At 41.8% G+C, this 22,288-nt stretch overlaps 1 protein-coding gene across 11 annotated transcripts in view; it reads right to left on the reverse strand.

Annotated features, from left to right (window-relative positions):
* MYT1L (myelin transcription factor 1 like) overlaps nucleotides 1-22,288 on the reverse strand; it is a 382,005-nt gene that overhangs the window by 38,511 nt on the left and 321,206 nt on the right. For all 11 annotated transcript variants that reach the window (XM_054024376.1, XM_054024375.1, XM_054024374.1 and 8 more), the window contains one exon: nucleotides 2,637-2,699. In XM_054024376.1, coding sequence (XP_053880351.1) covers nucleotides 2,637-2,699 — 63 coding nt within the window. The remainder of the gene's footprint in view (nucleotides 1-2,636; nucleotides 2,700-22,288) is intronic.

Here is a 22,288-nt window from a genome sequence, read left to right on the forward strand (position 1 = left end):
AATTATGTGTTTGTGTAACCCACACACCTTCTGGGTGTGGTGTTCTGTCCCATCTAGTGGCACCGAGACCACTTAAAGAGGGAGATAAAATGAGTCTGCTTTACAGCCCAAGCTAACAGGCAGTTGGCTTTTAGGTCACGTGGTAGAGGCTCGTGCACTAAGCTACAAAGGTCCCCAGTTAGATTCCGCCCACCAACAACCAGGGTCTCTTGGCATTACATTTGCTCTAAGTAGGCTGAGGTCTCTATAGCAGTGGCTCTCAGTCAGGGGTACACGTACCCTAGGGGTACTCAGAGATCTTCTAGGAGGTACATCAACTTATCCATATATTTGCCTACTTCTACAACAGAATACATAAAAAGCACTAGCGAAGTCAGTACAAACTAAAATTTCATACAGATAAAACGAGAAAGTAAGCAATTTTTGAGTAATAACATGCTGTGACACTTTTGTATTTTTATGTCTGATTTTGTAAGCAAGTGGTTTTTAAGTCTGGTGAAACTTGGGGTATGTAAGACAAATCAGACTCCTGAAAGGGGCACAGTAGTCTGGAAAGGTTGAGAACCACTGCTCTATACCAAACCCTGAATCTTGTTTAATGTTGAACACTGAATGGGTTATATTAACACCTTTAACTCTTTATTCTCTCTAAATTAATACAACAGTGCACACGCTCTGCACAGAATTGAGCTACACATCAGCTTGCAATAGCCCATTGTGGAAAGGGGCTTGGGGGTGGGGTATGGCTACTGGATTCAAATTTATGCAGACCAAAGGCCACAAACACTCGAACAGAATTAATACAGGGATCTTAGTCCTTATTTCCCAGGCTGGATTAAGACTCAGAAGTGAGGCAGAGTTGCCTTGTGCCTTTTGTGTGGGTTGAGGTATATTCTCTTCCCCCACAACCTCTTCATAGTCCCGTGAATTTTATTCAATGTTATTAATTCCTTCCTTTTTTCTCAAACTGACTAGATGACTTCTGAGACTGGCCACAAGACAATTGCTCTCACTTGTACCATAATGCAAAAGAACCTTCAAATTGCATTAGCAGATTCAGGAAGTTTGGGGGCAATTGATTTGGCAGAGCACCTTAATGCCAATCTTCATAGTAATCTGAATTTAAGAGCTCTTTGGTGTTTACTGTTGTGTGTACATTACAACAGTGTCAACTGCGATGTGCCCTTCCCGTAATTTAGTTCTATATGATTTGTGCTCCTTTACTGATCTTCATTCCCCTGCCTCCGATTTAGGTTATCTGTGCTAATGAAACATTAAAAAAACATCTGATGCAACTCCCTTACCCAGCAGAGTTAGTCTTCCAACCTGCTGTTCATGATCTTTAAAAAATGCTCCTGTACATTTAGATTGTTTTGCTTTTTCATTTAAAATCAAAAGGCAAATAATAGAGTACATTTTTAAAGCACCTAAGTGACATAGGCACCTAAGACCCATTATCAAAAGTGACTTAGACACATAGGCGCCTAAGGGTTTGTGTACACTTAAAACGCTACTGTGGCACAGTGGCACCATTGCAGCTGTGCCGCAGTAGCGCTTCAGTGTAGTCACTACTACCCTGGTGTTGGTAATCCACGGCCCTGAAAGGTGGTAGCTAGGTCGACAGAATCATTCTGTCTACACCAGGGGTTAGGGCAGTTTAACTACGTCTCTCAAGGGTTTGGATTTTTCACACCCTTGAGAGATGTAGCTATACCAAGGTAAATTCCTAGTGCAGATCAGACCTTTCTTATTGACTTTCAATGAGATTTAGAGCCTAAATGCCTAAAAGCCAGATTTTTAAATGCACTTAGGCGCCGAAAGATGCAGCTAGGTCCCTAGTGGAATTTTTTAAAAAGCAACTAGACTTTTATATCCTACAAGGCACTTATCTGCATTATTAGGTGCCCACATACCTTTAAAATCTGGCCCTCAGTCACTTTTGAAAATGTGATATAGGCTCCTAACTCACTTAGGTGATTTTAAACTTTTTACACCTTGTCTTTTTTAAGGTCATCTTTATTTTTGAAATTAAATGTTTTTTAAAGGGAATTTAATCATTATTGTGATTTAGTTGTCATTTGTCCTGAACCCAATGGTGTGGCAGATTCCTTCCTGTCTGTGTTTCACTGATGTTTTGGTTTTAAACTACTTTTCTCACTTACACCAGTTTTACACTGCTGTATCTCTACTGGCTTCAACAGAGTTCCTGCTGGTTTGCACCTATGTGAGCAGATCAGGCCCAATAGCATTAAGTTGAATAGGAGCAGGAATTGGCTGTACTACTAACTCTGGGCCAGACATCATAGGGTACGTTCCTGTTACTAAATATAAAGCAGCTTTTCTCACCTTACTGTGTTTCATACACATAATGGAGGTGGCACTAACTACTCAGCATCTACCACTCCCTAGTTACTATACTACCATAGTATCTCCTCTTCTGGGAATGGGAAGATACTATTGTTACCTTGATCAATAAATGCAGCATTTCCCTCAGCACCTGATACAAATGATAATAAGAGTTTAATAAGGCACAGGTGACAGATTCCTCTAACCTCCCCGCACCACAGGTCCCTTTCCCATTTTGTAATCCAGTTGAAACATACACGACTCAAAGACCAAAAAATCTCTTTACATACCTTCGATGTGAAGCATAATTCCCAGTAATGTGCCCAGAGCCATCGCAACCAGGGGTCGGACACCTAAAATAAATTAAAAAAATATTAAATGGAGTAATTTACTTGGAAGAAATAAAACCCAGACATTAACTGCCCACCAAAAACTCCCTGCTTGGGATGTCGTTTCCACAGGTGCCAGCCAGGGAGACCCTGCGGGCTTCTTTGGCTCTGCCTCCTCAGCGCTTAATCCCAAAGCAGGGGGTGGAAAAGCTCTCTTTACACTTTGCTTCCAGGCCACCTCCCACTCAGACAGCATCTGGCCGACACTGGCATTAGAAGAGGAGCAAGGGATTTCCGCAGCTAATTAGCAGCAGCCAGATGTCACCTCACCACAGCCACCTCACCTATGGAAACAGATCAGGCCTATGCTGTATTGCCATTTACTAAAATAAGGATAACTTTACATGTTGGGCATCCTGCTACCAAGTATGGTTATTGCTGTAGCCCACCCTACGCAGACTCATACAACCTGATCCCCTTTTTTACTAGAGGAAAAGCCTCTGAGAAAGGCCAGGAATGCAGGCGGGGGAAAAGGAATACTGCCCTCTTGTGGTCAAATTGCAACCTAACTAACAAACAAACTGGACAAAAGAGCCATTAATGTAATCATGTCCTGTAGAATTTTTAATGATTATACATTATTTTAATGAATATAAAAAAAGGTTCTACACAGAGGTGACAGGCATGCACACTACAGAATAAATTAAATTAGAAAGCTTAATTAAAATAAACAGCGTGTATCTGAACTTCTGAACTTGATCTCATAAGAGCTAAGATGTATTAACTACAACAAATGTAATGAATTAAAAGAGAAGCGAAATTACTTTATGTAATACAATCAGACAAATACTATACATTTCCAAGACACACTAAGTTTGTGCATTTCTGGACTTCTAACTGTTCTTTAAGAATTCAATTCAGGAAAGCATCACTATTCAGGAAAGCATTGAAGCATTGTTTAAGTCCCAATGTGCTTGAATCTGATCTCCCCAGTTAAGCACATGCTTAAGTGCTTTCCTGAATGGAGGCCTACACTCATACAGATAAGCCCTTTCTCACAAAGGTTTCTGGGGAAATCTAAAACCTTCATAAACTCAAAAACTGAAATAATCATGAACTTCGGTGTTGTGAACTCCTATGCACCGTAAGGCTGAAATTAAATTTCTGTGGAGCTCAAAATCACCACCTACTGTTGTGGAGTTTTACAGGACTGAAGGTTCAAGGGCATTTGACACAATCCACAGGGGCACAAATTAAACTAGAGTTTCTGTTAACTGGAGTTGGGATACACTCTGCACCTGGCAGTGAATTAACTTGCTGTGATAGTAATCAAGAAGAGGCAAGCAACAAGAGATGACACAACTAGAAATAAAACAAGTGGCCAGAAGAAGGATTTAATTTCTGATGCACGTCCAGGACATATTCACACAGGAACTGAAACAGAAATCACTAAAGCAGTTGTAAATCACACCTTTCGTTATTTTGATGCAAGCCTATGTGTAGAAACTACTAGAGTGTCCAATTTCAACATACTGTAATTGAATTAATTAAAAATAAATGAGTAAAAAATCAGCATATATAGAACTGGGAGTTGTTTTTCTGAAACGAGTGTCCATACACAGACTTGCAACAAAATAACTAACAGGGTGAATTACAACCACTTCAGTTGCTTTGGTTTCAGTTACTATTCAGATAAATCCTTCTGTATTTTCTGAGTCTTTAATAAATAGAAGCATTCCTCATAATAAACAAATGTATATTTTAGATATATTATTAATTCACATAATATTCCTGAAAACTATAACTAATTAAGGCACCCTTAATTTAACCATGAAGCAATTTCATGTAACTAGAAACAGTATTTGGCATACTACTGGAATTTTTTAAAACTACTATATTAATGGCAAAAAATGAATATGCAGCAAACATATTATACATTAAAATGAAGCTCTTTCCCCCCTTCATAAATAAAGGGAAGAGAATGAAGCTTTTCAAACTGATTCATGCTGCTACAGATGTTCTTTACAGAATGTTATTTTTCAGAAACTATTAATGTTTAAGTTTCAAAGTAGCTGAAAATTGACCAGTTGAGGCTCTGGCCTGGTCTACACTACACAATTAGGTCAACATAAGGCAGCTTATGTCAATATAATTATGTCAGTGAACACACAGCAGCCTTTTCCCACTGATGTAAGTGCCCTACTACCCCGACATAATAACTCCACCTCCACGAGAGGCGTAGGGCTTATGTCGGTGTAGTCAGGGCGACGCAGTGTCTGTGTAGACACTGTGTTACTTACATTGGCTGTTGGCTAGAGCCCTGAAATGGACAAGAAATCTGACCCGCCTGGCTCCCCACTTCCCCACTCAGGGAAGCGAGAAGCCCGGGCAGCTTAGGGTGACCAGCCAGCAAGTGTGAAAAATAGGGACAGGGGGTGGGGGGGTAATAGGAGCCTATATAAGAAAAAGACCCCAACATTGGGACTGTCCCTATAAAATCGGGACATCTGGTCACCCTAGGGCAGCTGCCCCCTGCTTCTGAAGGGGAACGGGAAGGTGAGAAGCCCGGGTGGCTGCCCCCCCACTCCCAGCTGGGTTCAGGGAATCAAGAGGCAGCTGGGCTCCTGGTGAGGAGCCATGCGGAGCTGAGAGCTCTGGCTCTCAGCCCCTCCCTCCCACTGCCCCTTTTCAGTTGGTGAAAGCGCTCCGGGGGAGGACACGCGCCAGTGACAGGAGGAGGGTAGTGTGGGGTAAATCGACATAGGTCGACTTAAGTCTGTAGTGTAGACATGCTCTATGAAAATTCCTTTTTGTAAAACTTCACCTCTTTCTATTCCCTTCATAGGAAAGAGCTTATGAATAAAGATGTCAGCAATGTATATGCGCCGAGAACCTGTGGAATATCATAGGTTTATTGCACTCAAGTAAGTTTCTTAGAACCAGAACAACTTTGGGTGAGCAGGAAGACAGTATATCACTCAGATAGTGGTGGCTGGAGACACTGCCTGCAAAAGCCGTGAGAAAGTGTTATGGATTTTCAAAAGTGCTCAATGCTGGCCTAACTCTGCTTCTACTGAAGTCAACGGAAACTGAATTAGACCAGCACTGTACACATTTTCAAATCCTATCCGATATCTTTAGCGGGAGTAGGTTCTTGTATAATGCTCACAAGCAATCTTCCTACACTTTCAGAAAAAGTGTTACCTGTGTATCTTATAATACAGGCTATCCAGCTCCTCCCAGGACTCGTGCATATGTGGGAAGGGGAAGGAAGGAAGGCAGGCAGGAAATGCCATGTCCCATGCCCTAGGGTGACCAGACGTCCCGATAAAATTGGGACCGTCCTGATTTTTAGCTGTTTGTCCTGCGTCCCGGACGATCTCTGGTCAGGACGCAAGTTATCTCAATATTTCACTCTGCCAGCAGCACTCAGTTTTTTTGTTTTGTTTTATTTGCTCCCCCCGGTGTCCCGATATATTCTTCCTCTCATCTGGTCACCCTACCATGCCCAGACCGTGCCTTACTTGGTGTGTTCAAGGCTGGAAATGCTAACAGTCCCCCTTGGACTTCGGCAAGTACTGGGTGTAGCATAATAACTGGCTCCTACACAAGTATCAGGGGGTAGCCGTGTTAGTCTGTATCTACAAAAACAACAAGGAGTCTGGTGGCACCTTAAAGACTAACAGATTTATTTGGGCATAAGCTTTTGTGGGTAAAAACCTCACTTCTTCAGATGCATAGCTCCTACACAAGAATTCTCGATGGGAAGGGGCTATCTATTTTATAAACTATTGTATCAAGCACTATTGGTTCCTATGCGTTTGTACAGCACCAGGCACACAGTGATCCTGATCTTGGTTGAGACCTATAAACAATGCTGTGGTACAAATAATAAACCAAATGATGATATCTAGGTATGATATGCAAACCTATCTCATTTTATTCTTGCTATTTTGTAAGCAATAGATGGCCAAATTCTGCTCGAGGCTGTACTTGTGTATCCCCACTAAAGTTACTGGGGATGCTTGGATGGACGTGAGAGTTTGGCTCTACGTTAGGCTGCAAGTTCCTTACTCAACAGTTGCACAGTTTGGGGGTTCTCCTCATGCCTCATACCAGACACAGATAACTAGCACACACATTCTGGATTACATAATTGTTTTAGCTAGTGGACATTTTAAGTTTAAAACATTAAATGTTCAATGAACATGATTAAAAATAATCCCATTTAAATACTTTATTTCTAAACATTTCATTTTTTAAATTTAGAAAATTGGGCTCAGAGATCTGGGTTCTATTTTTGTCTCAGTCACTGGCCTGAGTTACCTTGGGGAAGTCAATTCATCAATCTGTGCCTCAGTTTCCCCATGTATAAAATTTATGTATGGAGACATACTTCTTCTGTAAAGTGCTTTGAGACTGGCAAATGAAAAGCACTAAATAAGGCCTAAGCGTTACTATTATTCTTTCAGGCTGTTCTCTTTTTTTCATAAGTATCACAGCCACTATACTTCAGTCAGTTTCTCTTCCTGTCAGAGTCAATTACTTCAATGGAATCTAGATCAGACCCCTAATGATACCATCCCATGGGAGTGGGCCCTTCATTATCCCATTAATTAAATGTTTGGGCTGAAAGTGTCTTTAAACTTAGGCTCTGAATGTACCCTCTACTTAGGTGAGATAGGCGAGCACAGCTTCCAGCTTCCCCGCTAGAGCTGTCAGTGGAACCTAGAGTTCCCTTCCTCATTTATCCAAGAGATCAGCAGGGTTGGGAGGCCAGAGCCTCCTCCATAGACCCTCTATCCTCTCTCCCTGAGGCTGCAATATGTTAGAAATTGCACACAGTGAGTTTCCAGGGTCTTTTCTTACTCTCCCACAGGGTATCTTCACAGGAAGGTATGATTTGCCCCTAACTAACATGATTTGTAAGCAGCACTAATCTTTTCCTTGAAGTTAAACCCTTGCATACCCATTTGGACACTTATTTCGCTGGAAGAGTGGCTTATTTGAGTTTAACTTAAACTGACTCCTAATCAACATGAGCTAAACCAAAATAATCTTTAAATTGAAATGAACTAAGAGTGTTCACACAGCAGTTTGTACCAATTTAATTAAATCAGTTTAAAATCACACCTTTAGTTAAACCAGTTCAGCTTTCTTATGTAGACAAGGCTGTATGCTTTTAGAAAGATCTTTCATATACCGATTTTAGCACTATAATGTTTGTGTAGATTTTGCACAGAAATTTAATGAATCATAAAATCAAAAAAGAGGACTTTGACTCCCTCAGGGAACTGATGGTCAGGATCCCCTGGGAGGCTAATATGAGGGGGAAAGGAGTCCAAGAGAGTTGGCTGTATTTTAAAGAAGCCTTATTGAGGGCACAGGAACAAACCATCCCGATGTGCAGAAAGAATAGCAAATATGGTAGGCAACGAGCTTGGCTTAACAGAGAAATTTTCGGTGAACTTATACACAAAAAGGAAGCTTACAAGAAGTGGAAACTTGGACAGATGACTAGGGAGGAGTATAAAAATATTGCTCCAGCATGCAGGGGTGTAATCAGGAAGGCCAAAGCACAATTGGAGTTGAAGCTAGCAAGGGATGTGAAGGGTAACAAGAAAGGTTTCTTCAGGTGTCTATAGCAACAAGAAGGTGGTCAGGGAAAGTGTGAGACCCTTACTGAATGGGGGAGGCAACCTAGTGACAGATTATGTGGAAAAAGCTGAAGTGCTCAATGCTTTTTTTGCCTCAGTCTTCACAGACAAGGTCAGATCCCAGACTGCTGCACTGGGCAGCACAGTATGGGGAGGAGGTGAGCAGCCCTCCATGGTGAAATAACAGGTTAAGGACTATTTAGAAAAGCTGGACATGCACAAGTCCATGGGGCCGGATGCAATGCATCCAAGGGTGCTGAGGGAGTTGGCTGATGTGATTGCAGAGCCATTGGCTATTATTTTTGAAAACTCATGACAATCGGGGGGTGGTCCCAGATGATTTGAAAAAGGCAAATATAGTGCCCATCTTTTAAAAAGGGAAGGAGGAGAATCTGGGGAACTACAGCCTCACCTCTGTCTTTGGAAAAATCATAGAGCAGGTCCTCATGCCTGACCAACCTGATTGCCTTCTACAATGAGATAACTGGCTCTGTGGATATGGGGAAAGCGGTAGATGTGATATACCTTGACTTTAGCAAAGCTTTTGATATGGTCTCCCACAGTATTCTTGCCAGCAAGCTAAAAAAATATGGATTGATTGATGAATGGCCTATAAGGTGGATAGAAAGCTGGCTAGATCGTCAAGCTCAATGGGCAGTGATCAATGGCTCGATGTCTAGTTGGCAGCCAGTATCAAGGACCTGGGGATTACAGTGGACGAGAAGCTGGATATGTGTCAACAGTGTGCCCTTGTTGCCAGGAAGGCTAACGGGATATTGGACTGCATTAGTAGGAACATGGCCAGCAGATCGAGGAAAGTGATTATTCCCCTCTATTCAGCACTGGAGTTCTGCATCCAGTTTTGGGCCCCCCTTTGTAGAAAGGATGTGGACAAATTGGAGAGAGTCCAACTGAGGGCAACGAAAATTATCAGGGGGCTAGGGCACATGACTTACAAGGAGAGAGTGAGGGAACTGGGCTTGTTTAGTCTGCAGAAGAGAAGAGTGAGGGGGGAATTGAAGCAGGAAGGTGGTGAAGCACTGGAATGGATTACCTAGGGAGGTAGTGGAATCTCCATCCTTAGAGGTTTTTAAAGCCCGGCTTGACAAAGCCCTGGCTGGGATGATTTAGTTGGTGTTGTTCCTGCTTTGAGCAGGGGGTTGGACTAGATGACCTCCTGAGGTCTCTTCCAACCCTAATCTTCTATGATTCTATGTTAAGATTATGCTGGTCTAAATATACTACATTTTAATTTGCATTTCAAGTAGATTATATAAGCAGATATCTACAAATCCCTCAGACCATTAAAATTATGGATCCTAATTTTCAGAAACCAGGACCATGTAAACACCTACACATTAATTTTACAAGCACTAATACTAGAACATGAAGACGTTTGACTCTATCAACTGAATGTGCAAGTATTAATGCTTGAAAACTGTGTGCATAGGGCTTATATGTTCAAATACAAAAGGAGGTTGGGGCAAGGCCCCTCTGAAAATCAAACTCACAACAGGTGGAAAAAGGATCAGGTAGCTTGCCTGCTGTACTTAAAAAAGAATGTAATCAGAAGGTGCAACAGAAGTTTATTTTAGTCTCCAAAATCACAGAATTACTTCATTACAGAAGATTTAAACTATTCTCAGCAGGGAAAAAAATAAGGAAATTTGAAACCTAATTATGACCACATAATGCCAGCTCTGTTAGCCACTTCACTGCTGAAAAATAATATACCAGGTACATCCAGCAAATAAGCTTGTCTAGTGGACTGAGTGTATCCAGTGCATCTTAATATCCCATTCATTAGACGTGCTATAGGAAACTGCTGTCAGCAGCTGTGAAGGCAGTTAAATAAGCTGGGACAGCTGGAGCCAATGCTGGTTTTGGGCTTAAAAGACCCATGCAAAAATAATAATTAAAAAAATACAAAAGATGACTACTGCCAGCTCAGCTGACTAAAAATAATAATGAAATAACTTGACCCTGAACGTACAAGCGTTTTATCTAAGCTTAATGGATGTTTTCCTTAAACTAATGTGCAGTTTAGCAAGTGTTTATCCAACTAGTATCTTACAAAAGGGTGCAAAGAGTTTTTTCCTAAACGAAACAGAAAGAGACCTCAGTAGTTTTCTCCCTCAGTCTTTTGTGCAGATTTGGATGAGTCCTTCTTTTAAAGCTGATTGTCCAAACTACTTACACCACCTCTAGCCAATGGAACATATCCCTAAATCATGGATTATACTGCTAACCTGCAGTACAATATGCACATTTTACAATTTTTTTCTTTCAGAGATTTTATGACACATGGTAAGGGCTGGATTGACATAACTGAAAATTGAAACATTTAATTTATCCAGAGAAGAGGCGCAGCTCATGCAGGCTTCCTCAATGCCTCAAACTTGAAAGATCTTTTGGAGCGAGATTCAGCTGAGCTTCAGTAATTCAGTGGGTTCCATCTCTATGCCAGTCAAATCACTTGTTTTCCTGCTCTCAGTGCCAACAGTCTCTCCTAAAAGCAGAGATACCACTAGATGTCTGAAAAGCTCTGTCTCTTTAAAAATAAAAATCCAAATAAAAATCATGGAATTACTAAAACAGGCTCAGATTCACCACATTACTTAAGCTCATGAGTACTCCCACAGAATTCACATGCCTACAGTTAAGAACATGCTTAAATTCTTTGCTGAGTAGGGGTGATAATGCTTAGCTTTATCATTAAGGCTTTGTCTTCACTAGGAAAAAATGAATTCTTAACTTATGTTACCTTGTAGTTTTTACACAAGTTAGCAGGTCAAGGTAAACCCAAAAATCCCCCATAGTCTTTAACCTGATCTGCTAACTCGTGTGAAAATTACAAACTGCCTTGTGATTTTACCTCACATTAATTGAGTTAGCTAACTTGAGTTATGAACACTCCTTTTTTTCTCATGAAGCTGCACCCAAAACACACTGCTTTTCTAACCTCATTGTGATGGGTTTGTACACTGTTTACTTTCTCTAACTAGACTGTAAGCCCTTTGGGGCATAGTAGCAATCAGAAACAAAGCGCTGATGACACTTCCTCTTTAGTTCACTGAATGAAATTTACAAGAGAGAGAGAAAGGAAAAAGAGCTGTCAAGTGAAGAAGTGGAATTTACTGTAAGGTATGCATTTTGTGTGTGTCTGAACTGTAGTGCTTCTTGAAGGCAGTGGATTTACAGCCCTTTACACAGAAGTCTTCTATGTTATGTTTCATGGCATACACACACAGCAGTAAATAGAAACAAAAATACTCTCACTGAAAGGCTGTATTCTAATACTTCTTTATTCAGAATGATAATACAAAGGGATAAAACAGAGAGAGACAAAGCAGACTGCTCTCTAAAACAGAGAGGCACAACTCATCCCACTTTACTGTAAGGCTATCTGTCTGCTGACTGACTGCTGCAATGATGAGGCCCAGATGGCAAGCTTCCCTCTAGAGTCCCAGGTCTGCAAGCAGGACCGGGGAAATCCCATGAAATTTAAAGTGACAGCTTACAATTTTAACACAGTTTTCAATACACGACACTCTATTTAACTCCAGAACAGGTAAACCACAGACAACAGAAGAACAAGCTTCTCTCCACTACCCTTCTAGAAGACTCTATCTGACCTGGAGGAGCTTCTTCAGGGTTGATAACACAATTTGCTTTTTGTACTATCTGTTCCTTATCCTTTTTGCTAAGACTGTCCTATCCAGCTGGAACTGGACTGAAACCACATATTCATTACAGTCCTGAACCATCAGCTGAAGGTAACAATGTTCAGTCATTACTGAACTAGCTGTTTCTGAAACAACATAGAGAGGTAAAGTGCTAAATCCCATTATCAATCTCAAGTGTATCTATAGGCTGACAATCTCTAATTTAATCCTGTGATGTAGGGGACAATGCCGGGGTCTTCTCTAAGGAGATCTCTGAAGAAGAGCTGCTCTCTGTTGTAATGCCAATAGGTACACAGAACTTTTCCTTTTCCTCTTCACTTTTGTCTTTTATTTTCATTTATTTTCAGTTATCTCACCATTACTCAGTTAAATTCCCAGGCACTTCCTGATTCCTGAAGTGTCAATTTCACAGTCCTTAACCCATGCAAAATTCACTCAATCAGTTTCCTAGAAAGAGCACATCCAGCCTGTGACTGACCTGCATGAATTTGTTTCCTGTTCATCTCTACCTCTACCCTGTTCCTTTCCGCTGCTCTTTTCTTTCTCCTTTCATCTCAACTCTCCTTTCCCTCCAGTAGTGTTTCTTACTTTTTGTTTCTTTTCTGGTCTCTTTCCTCTTCCTTCTCATATCTAGACTTTTGTTTTGTCCACATTGTCTGCCTTCTGTCCCTGCTCCTCTCTCATCTTTTCCTCTTCTACTTCCTATCATCCTGGTGTCTCTCTTTAATCCTTCTCCATCCCTTATGCTGTGTTTTTGTCCTTTCTCTTGCTGTCTCTCTTCTTTTGATTCTGTCTTTCTTCTCTACCCTTCCTGCCTGATATATTTCTTCTATGTTCTTCCTTCCTCATTGTCTCTTAACTCCTTACACTATACAACTCTTTCTCTCCTCCACTGCTGTGTCTCTCCATTATCCCTCCTTTCATTGCCCTTGTTGTCCTTCATTCCAGTCCATATTATCTCACCAAGGCCTGATGAAATGCATCCTAGAATACTCAAGGAGCTAATAGAGGAGGTAGCTGAGCCTCTAGCTATTATCTTTGGAAAATCATGGGAGAGATTCCAGAAGACTGGAAAAGGGCAAATATAAAACCCATCTATAAAAAGGGAAATAAAAACAACCCAGGAAAGTACAGACCAGTTAGTTTAACTTCTGTGCCAGGGAAGATAATGGAGCAAGTAAATAAGGAAATCATCTGCAAACATTTGGAAGGTGGTAAGGTGATAGGGAACAGCTAGCATGGATTTGTAAAGAACAAATCATGTCAAACCAATCTGATAGCTTTCTTTGATAGGATAACGAGCCTTGTGGATAAGGGAGAAGCTGTGGATGTGGTATACCTAGACTTTAGTAAGGCATTTGATACGGTCTCGCATAATATTCTTATTGATAAACTAGGCAAATACAATTTAGATGGGGCTACTATAAGGTGGGTGCATAACTGGCTGGATAACCGTACTCAGAGAGTTGTTATTAATGGTTCCCAATCCTGCTGGAAAGGCATAACAAGTGGGGTTCCACAGGGGTCTGTTTTGGGACCGGCTCTGTTCAATATCTTCATTAATGACTTAGATATTGGCATAGAAAGTACGCTTATTAAGTTTGCAGATGATACCAAACTGGGAGGGATTGCAACTGCTTTGGAGGACAGGGTCATAATTCAAAATGATCTGGACAAATTGGAGAAATGGTCTGAGTTAAACAGGATGAAGTTTAACAAAGACAAATGCAAAGTGCTCCATTTAGGAAGAAAAAATCAGTTTCACACATACAGAATGGGAAGAGACTGTCTAGGAAGGAGTACGGCAGAAAGGGATCTGGGGGTTATAGTGGACCACAAGCTAAATATGAGTCAACAGTGTGATGCTGTTGCAAAAAAAGCAAACATGATTCTAGGATGTATTAACAGGTGTGCTGTGAGCAAGACATGAGAAGTCATTCTTCCGCTCTACTCTGCTCAGGCCTCAGCTGGAGTATTGTGTCCAGTTCTGGGCACCGCGTTTCAAGAAAGATGTGGAGAAATTGGAAAGGGTCCAGAGAAGAGCAACAAGAATGATTAAAGGTCTTGAGAACATGACCTATGAAGGAAGGCTAAAAGAATTGGGTTTGTTTAGTTTGGAAAAGAGAAGACTGAGAGGGGACATGATAGCAGTTTTCAGGTATCTAAAAGGGTGTCATAAGCAGGAGGGAGAAAACTTGTTAACCTTAGCCTCTAAGGATAGAACAAGAAGCAATGGGCTTAAACTGCAGCAAGGGAGGTCTAGGTTGGACATTAGGGAAAAGTTCCTAACTGTCAGGGTAGTTAAACACTGGAATGAATTGCCTAGGGAGGTTGTGGAATCTCCATCTCTGGAGATATTTAAGAGTAGGTTAGATAAATGTCTATCAGGAATGGTCTAGACAGTATTTGGTCCTGCCATGCGGGCAGGGGACTGGACTTGATGACCTCTCGAGGTCCCTTCCAGTCCTAGAATCTATGAATCTATGAATCTCCTTCTGCATGCTTTGTCTGAAGAGTATTGCACTTCGTTGAAGTGACTTGGCCAACCATAGCACTACCTGCATTACAGGAGGAAACCCTATGTCACTCCAGAATCAGCGTGGTACTTACTATTCTTGACCATCAAGAGTCACAAAGTATGGTTTTCAAAAGTGCACAGTACTGGACTATTCTCTTATTTATGTCAAAGGGAGTTTTCCCATCAACTTCAATGGGAGCAGAATTAGGCCAGGGATGGGCACTTTTTGAAAATCCCATTCAGAGTCCACTTGAACTGGTTTCAAGATACAACATCAGCTCTGTGGGACTGGTATTCAGAAAAGGGATATTTCAGTGGATCCTGAGCTCTTAGTTATATGCTCTAGTGTTCAAAATATACCTGCAAAAGTACTTTTTAATCAGAGCCCTATTAAAATCATAGGATAATTAAAGTGCACTGCAAGATTAAAAGTGAGTTAATTTCACATTTACATGATGAATTTCTAGAAACTGGGAGGAGCATTCAGTACAGAAATTAGATTTAAAATGTTAAATATTGAGTTTTCTCCTATGTGAAATCTACCTAGCACCTCTTCTTTGCTGAAGACTATAGAGATCACAAGTCTCATTGCACGCAATGGTATAAGTGCATGAGGCGTTCTGGGATATCTGCATTTGTGTAACTTGAGGGTATCACTTTCAGGGGGAAACATGAGAGTGAGGACACCTAAAAGAATGTGCTCTGGGGGACAATAAAGAGAGGCAGCCAAATTATCTTGTGGTGGAATGTGAATGAATGAATAATAGGGAAAATCTTGCCTCTATCTCTGCAATGCTGAGGACCCCCGACATTAGAACCAGCGCAGTTCCTCTGTGTGGGGGTGGGCCAGAGCAGGGCACTCTCCAATGTGGAATGGAGCCAAGCTCTGCAGGAGAAGATTGCAACAGAGGAAGGTTAAGGAATAGAAGAAAGTGTGGAGTGGGAGGATTTGCTACCACCCAGTTACTCCAGTCTTTCCACTCATAGTGTTGCCATGTCAGGGCTGTGGAGCTAGTCCAGCCATTAAACTGAAGTAATCTTGGCAGAGAGGCTCCACTGAGTGGCTTTCTGGCTCTTCTATCTCTGCAGAGAGACTTCTCTCTCTCTCTCTCTCCCCCTCCCCCTGCCTTTGCTTCCAGAGGTCTCCAGCAACTGAATGGTTCTAAGCTGAGGATGACTGACTGCTCCTCTTTGAGTGAAATGTAACTTATTACATGATTTTTTTTGCACCTATGCTCTATGTCCTTAGTTCCTGGTGCTATCAGTATGACACTCTTGCTGCGCTCCCTATACTGTATGTGTGGGTGAGCCAGAACATGATACATTTTTTAATTAAATTGAAATCATTTTTCCTACAAGCAAAATAAAACGTGGCACATTGGCATTTATTATATCTCCGCACTTGAACACACAGATACACATGCTGCCTTTAAAATGAATTCTATCTGTATAGAAAATATTACTGCGCCTTCAGTCACCATTCCTGCATGCTGCCGATTGTCCAGCTTGATAGCATGCCAGCAGCTAGTGCCATGGTGCACTGCCCATTGTGCTAGCCTCTAGCACCAGGGTGTGCAGCCCAGCAGCCCAGCATGCCAGTAGCCAAAGGCATGGTACGTGCCCAATGTGAAAAGCCTCTGTGCACTGCCCAGTGTGTCCCACTTATGGAGGCTGCCAGACAGAAGTTGTGAATCAGCCCATTTCCTGGGAACCCGGCCCATGCTTCCTCCCTAGCTGCTAGCCCACCTTTGGGGCAGCAATGCCCAGCTGTAAAGCTCCCTACAGACTGGACTTCCTGCCGTCAGGCAATGAATCAGTCCCAACACATGTAAATCCAAAGGTTCATTTTGAAAAGCCTTCCTGTTTTGTGAAAACTTAATATTCATAAAGTGAGGAAATTATATAAACTGGACAAAGCACTCAAGAATAGACTGTATTCCACAACCCTAGAGGACTACAGAATAACCAGGAGCTACGTTCTTTGATCGCTAATAGCGCTGTGTTGTGAACCTCAAAACTCAGGTTTTTGTCAACCACATGCAAAAAGTAGCCCTAAAGCAGGGATCGGCAACCTGTGCCACTTCCCACAGCCCCCATTGGCCTGGAGAGGTGAACCACGGCCAGTGGGAGCCGCAATCGGCTGAACCTGCGGATGTGGCAGGTAAACAAATTGACCCGACCTGCTAGGGTGCTTACCCTGGTGAGCTGCGTGCCAAAGGTTGCCGATCCTGGCCCTAAAATGTTGCTGAATGACAGTTTGCTTCTAAATTTTTGTCAGTTAATAAGAAATCACAGAGGTTGGCAGCAGTATACAGCAGCTGTTGCTTGCACGTGGGCTGCTTCTGGATTTATCCCCTGTCGCCACCTTCGCACTGGCTGCCTCCCTGCCTGACTGGATACATTTTGAAGCCACACTTTGCTGAGGCCAATGGGGCTCTGTTCCCACACAGGTGAGCTAGAACAATTTTTAAAGTGGGGGTGCTAAAAGCCATTGAACCAAACTGTAAACCCTGTATATAATGGAAATCACTTCAAGACAGAGGGTGCGGCAGGATCCCCCAGCACCCTTAGTTCCAGCACCTATATTCCCACATGGTTTCTGCTGGCTGAGGGAGGCAGATTTGGTACAGCTGTGCATGTGCCTCAGTGGCTGCTCATTTCACAGACCACCAGGTGGTAGCAAAGAGACAGGAACTGGGCAAGAGCAGGGATTTAAGTAAAATCACCCAAATTTCATCCCAAGAAAATAATTTTTAGATCCAAATGTTGCCTATTGCCAATTCATGATTTTTTCGCACTAAGGTCTCTCAAAAGTAGCAAAACTAGCAAAAAATTGCTGAGGTTGGCAATAACTACTTGGACCCAAAGTAGCGTGAACAAATTTTGCAAGTGTTGCAAGGAAAGGCATGATCCTTTTAGCACATGGAGGATTGGGCCCAGAACTTTGAAAATCCCATATACCTCAAACATCCCTAGTATTGCAGTCTAAATCTCTGGTGGTTCTGTGATTCAAATTCTAACAAGGTAAGACTGCAGATTTTTTTACTTGTAACCTGAAAAGGATTTGAATCTAGTTCCCAAAAGGTGAATGGCACAGTACATATGTAGCGTGAGAACATAAACACAAAGAGCCACGCCTTAAGCGGTAACTAGAGAACTCTCTGACTGGGAAGTCCCTCTGTTTATAAGCTCTCCCTGGTCCACTCTGGTAAATGTGGAAGACCAGGAACTCTATAACTCTATTCACTTTCTCTATAATAAAATATTAAAACTTAAATTATAAACCAATATCTGTACTCACAGTAATCCACCTATTACATATATTATTTGCTGTTGTCTTGGCATATCTTTCCCTCCCATTTAGGGTGGCTGCTCTCGCACTCCCTAGTTGTGCACCGTTCTTTTATTTGGTCTGACTGTGCCATTCACAGTTACTGCATCAATACTGTCTGACGCAGTCTCCCTTATGCTGCCAGCATATAAGTCACATTGCTGTTTGTTTATGTTTTCTTGCATTGTCACTTTTGCTATAGCTTTTGCTAGTATGAGATCTGGATCTAATGGAAGCTGTGCTGATAAACTGGTGTTTCTTACACCACCAACTATCCTGTCTCTTATTGGTTCTTTAAATGTTTCATATTTGCAATATTCATCCAGACTATGAACTGCAGTAACAAAATCCTCAGCTGTTTCTCCTTGTTCCTGGCACCTCTTATTAAATTTGGCCCAATATTTTCTCTGCCTATGAAATGGGCATCAAAAGTCTGTTTTACATTGGTGTATTCTTTCTTTTCCTCTTCAGTGATGGATAGTGCACATAGGATATTATCATCAGCATCACCCATAGCAAACATCAGGCCATTTACCTAGTATTTCTGTGCTTTCAATATTAAACAGAAGCTATCCAGAAATGCTCAAATCTCCACTCCCAGCTAGGTCAGGTGCCCGAGTTGCCAAAACCAAACTTCTCTAACAGAACAATTTACACTAGGGACTCCATTGCTGTCCCAAGACAGGTCTCCGCCTCCTTCCTGCTGCAGTTTTCACAGGTCTCCCCGATTTTCCACTTTCCCCACTCACCACAGAGCCTGGGTCATGTGTCTCTTTCCTTTCCTTTATTCTGTCTTTAGAGAAAGGGAGTCATTCACTTCTAACACCATTTAGGACAAAACAGTAAATACAGAACTTCCTGATTGGGAAGTTCCTATATTTATTAAGCTCCCCATGCAATACATCCTTGTCCTCTTTGGTGATTGTGGAAGTGCAGGACCCCTCTGAACACTCCAAACTTATCAAATGGTTGGTGTTGTTTCAGCAAGTATTTAAGACATTTCAAATGCTAATCCATGAAACACTAACAAAGCCAGCACTAAGCATTTTAAAAAGGCACCACTAAGCCCTTCATGGACTTTTGCAGCCAATGAACCAATCCCATATAAATGATGGTCCAAACAGGTTTGTAGAAGAATTCCGGGGGAGTGACTTTGCTTCAGTATTCTCACCAAAAATAATGTGACTGGATGACTAGCAAACTTACCACAGGCAGTAAAGGGGAAGAGATCTTCTGACAAATTTGAATGAATTCAATTCAGCAGGGCAGGTTGCTATTCACCCAAGGATACTGAAGGAGTTAGCTGAACAAATCTTTGGAGCCACATGCAATAATAATTATAAACTCATGGATAACAGGAGAGGTCCTGGAAAACTGGAGAAGGGCTAACGTAGTGCCCATCTTGAAAAACGGGGAAAAGGAGGAGCCGGGAAACTATAGATCAGTCAGCCTGACCTCGATACCTGGGAAGCTACTAGAGCAATGTATGTAACAGTCAATTTGTGAATGTTTCATTTGGAGGATGAATGGGTAATCACTAGCAGCCAGCATGGATTTACCAAGAACAAATCATGCCACACCAGCTTGATTTCCTTCTTTGACAGGGTTTGATAAAAAGGGGGAATGCAGTGGACATAATATACCTGGACTTCAGCAAGGTTTTTAACACAGTCTCACATGGCATTCTGATAGGTAAACTGGAGAAATGTGGGCTTGGCGGAACCACCATTAAATGGATACATTATTGGTTGAACAACTGCAAACAAAGAGTAACTATTAATGAAATTATGTCAGATTGGAGGGAGGTCTCAAGTAGGGTTCCACAGGGATCTGTTTTGGGTCCAGTATTGTTTAACATCTTTATTAATGACCTGGATGCAGGTATAGAGAGCATACTGATCAAATCTGAAGATGACACAAGTGAGGGTGGACTGCCAACGCTTCAGAGGATAGAGCTAAGATTCACAAGGATCTTGACAAATTAGAGAACTGGGCTATAGTCAACAAAATGAAATTCAACAAAGACAAATGTAAGGGGCTACACTTCGGGAAGAAAAACCAAATGCACAAATACAGAATGCAGGCAAACTGGCTTGGCAGCAGCACTGCTGAGAAGGATCTGGGAATTGTGGTGGATCACAACTTCAACATGAGTCAGCAAGATGATGCTGTTGCAAAAAAAGCAAATGCAATTTTAGGTTGCATTAGGAGAGGCACTGCATGCAAGTCATAGGAGGGGATAGTACTGCTCTACTCGGTGCTGGTTAGCCCTCAGCTGGAGTACTGTGTCCAATTTTGGTCCCTTCTAACCCTATGGGTCTATGATTCTATGACTGTATATTAAAAGTGCCTCCATGACAGAAGCAGAGAGGCACAATAGGATGTGTTGGTAGTTTCATTATTGTACGCTCCAACGTTGGATTTTCAAAAGCATTTATTTTTGCACTAACTGCTTCCACTGATGTCAATCAGAGTTTCACCATTGATTTAAAAGGGAGAAAAGTTAGGCAAATGCTGCATGCTTTTGAAAATCCTGCCCTAATGTAGGTTTGGGTATAGTTTCCTAATAATAGACTGACATAGTGGTTACAGACTGGGGAGGGGATTCTGTAGTCTGCTCCTGGCCTTATACACCCTTGAAACGATCAACTAGCAGCAGCATACCTCTTGATATGCTAAGTGTGCTGCTGACACTGCTATGGTCAGTTTCCCAATTGTTTTGCTCCTTTGTTCTTTAAGGATGAAACAAATACAAAGGGCTCTGGAGCTCACAGAAGTAAGGGCCTTGCTAAGAGCTTTCTGGGCGGTGCTGTGTACCTTCCACTCTCACTGAATTCATGGGTCAGCGCCTCCCAGGAAGTGCTCAGCAGCTTGTAGAATTGGGGCCCTGACATCTGCAACCCCAAGGCAGAAGTAACACATTTATTTAACAACTTATATTTCATCTTTGGTGTGATCAATGCTGTCAATCCATTAACATTTTCTTCTTCTGGAGGAGAGAACTGGGGAACAGAAAGAGCGTATGGAGGCTTGGCATGCCTGAGCTATTCTGTGTTTCTCTTTTTAATTTGAAAAGAAAGAGTCATTCCACTAGCAGATCCAAGAACACCTTTAAAATCATATGGAGCACTATGTGAATACAAGGACTGTGGCCACTGGGTCAGATGGGGGCAGGGCATGAAGAGGAAAGACCTGCATTAATAAAGTGGCCTAGTGTCTCTTCAAGAGTACTTCATCTAATGTTAATTTGCAAGATTGGGTCTGAGAGTCAGGCTGGGATATTTCTGACTCTTTTTTAAATGAAGTGCAAACTATAAGTGCTCCGGCTCCAAGGAAAGGCTTATCAATCTAGCAGCTAAGCCACAAAGGAATGGTACTGTGAATATCATTGAGTCACATTGGAAGTTTCGTCATTAACATCAGGAGAACCTAAAAGTCTGCCAAAAAAATGTGACCCATACGACAAAAATGAAGCTGGCCTGAATAGTCTTCCTTCCGTTAACAGGAACTTGTATCTTAGCCCCTATTTCAGCAGAGTTACTAAAAGTGTGGACTACTTTGACCTTCAATCTACATTTAATAAGGTAAAGTTGGGTATTTAACACTGGTCTGGTATTAAAAATACTCATCGGCCTGACAACATCTTAAAACTACTCCTTGGGGAAGTAAAATAAAATAATGATATGCTATCTCCTACATACAGAATCTCCATACTGCCTGATAGCAACCTTGAGAGGTGCCACTATGCCCCAGAGTTATAATATTGAACAGATTCTAAATCTTCCACTGGATATATTGTATATATATATATATCCCTTCATTGAATCATTGAAAGGATTTGTCATCTGGTGACAGGGGCAGGTTGGCATGTGGAGGATGTAGGCTAAGAAGAGCCTTGAGAGTCTGGCTTCCCCAGACAGCAAAAGCAGAGGTGGTGCTCTCTATTTCAGGGGTTAAGAGTCAGTAGTAGAAGGGTGAAAAATGGCGCGTTCTGACTTTACGAAAACAAATAGCTTTCCCCTAGACCTGCATGTATGGCTGGAGATGCAAATGAGGGAGGCTTTGTAGGCCTTGCCCTGATGAAAAAAGCTGAATTAAAATGTCAAGTGTGAATTATACCACATTGCGAGGCAGTGTTCTAGTGAAAAATAGGGCTGCGGGCAAAGGAGATCTCAGCTCTAAATCCCGCTCTGTTTCTGATTCATTGTGCGGCATTATACTAGTTCTTGGCCAAATTTTCAAAAACACTCAATAAGTTTTGGTGTGGGTGATTTAAGACACCTAGGGTCTGATTTTCAGAGAGATTAAGCCCCATATCTCTTATTTACTTCAAGAGGACCTACTTGGCTCAAGTTGGACATCCAAAAATGCACAGTAATGGATATTCTTGAAAATATTTAACCTAATTTGCAGAGGTACCA

This window comes from Malaclemys terrapin, chromosome 3, assembly GCF_027887155.1.
Source record: "Malaclemys terrapin pileata isolate rMalTer1 chromosome 3, rMalTer1.hap1, whole genome shotgun sequence".
Lineage (NCBI taxonomy): Eukaryota > Metazoa > Chordata > Testudines > Emydidae > Malaclemys > Malaclemys terrapin.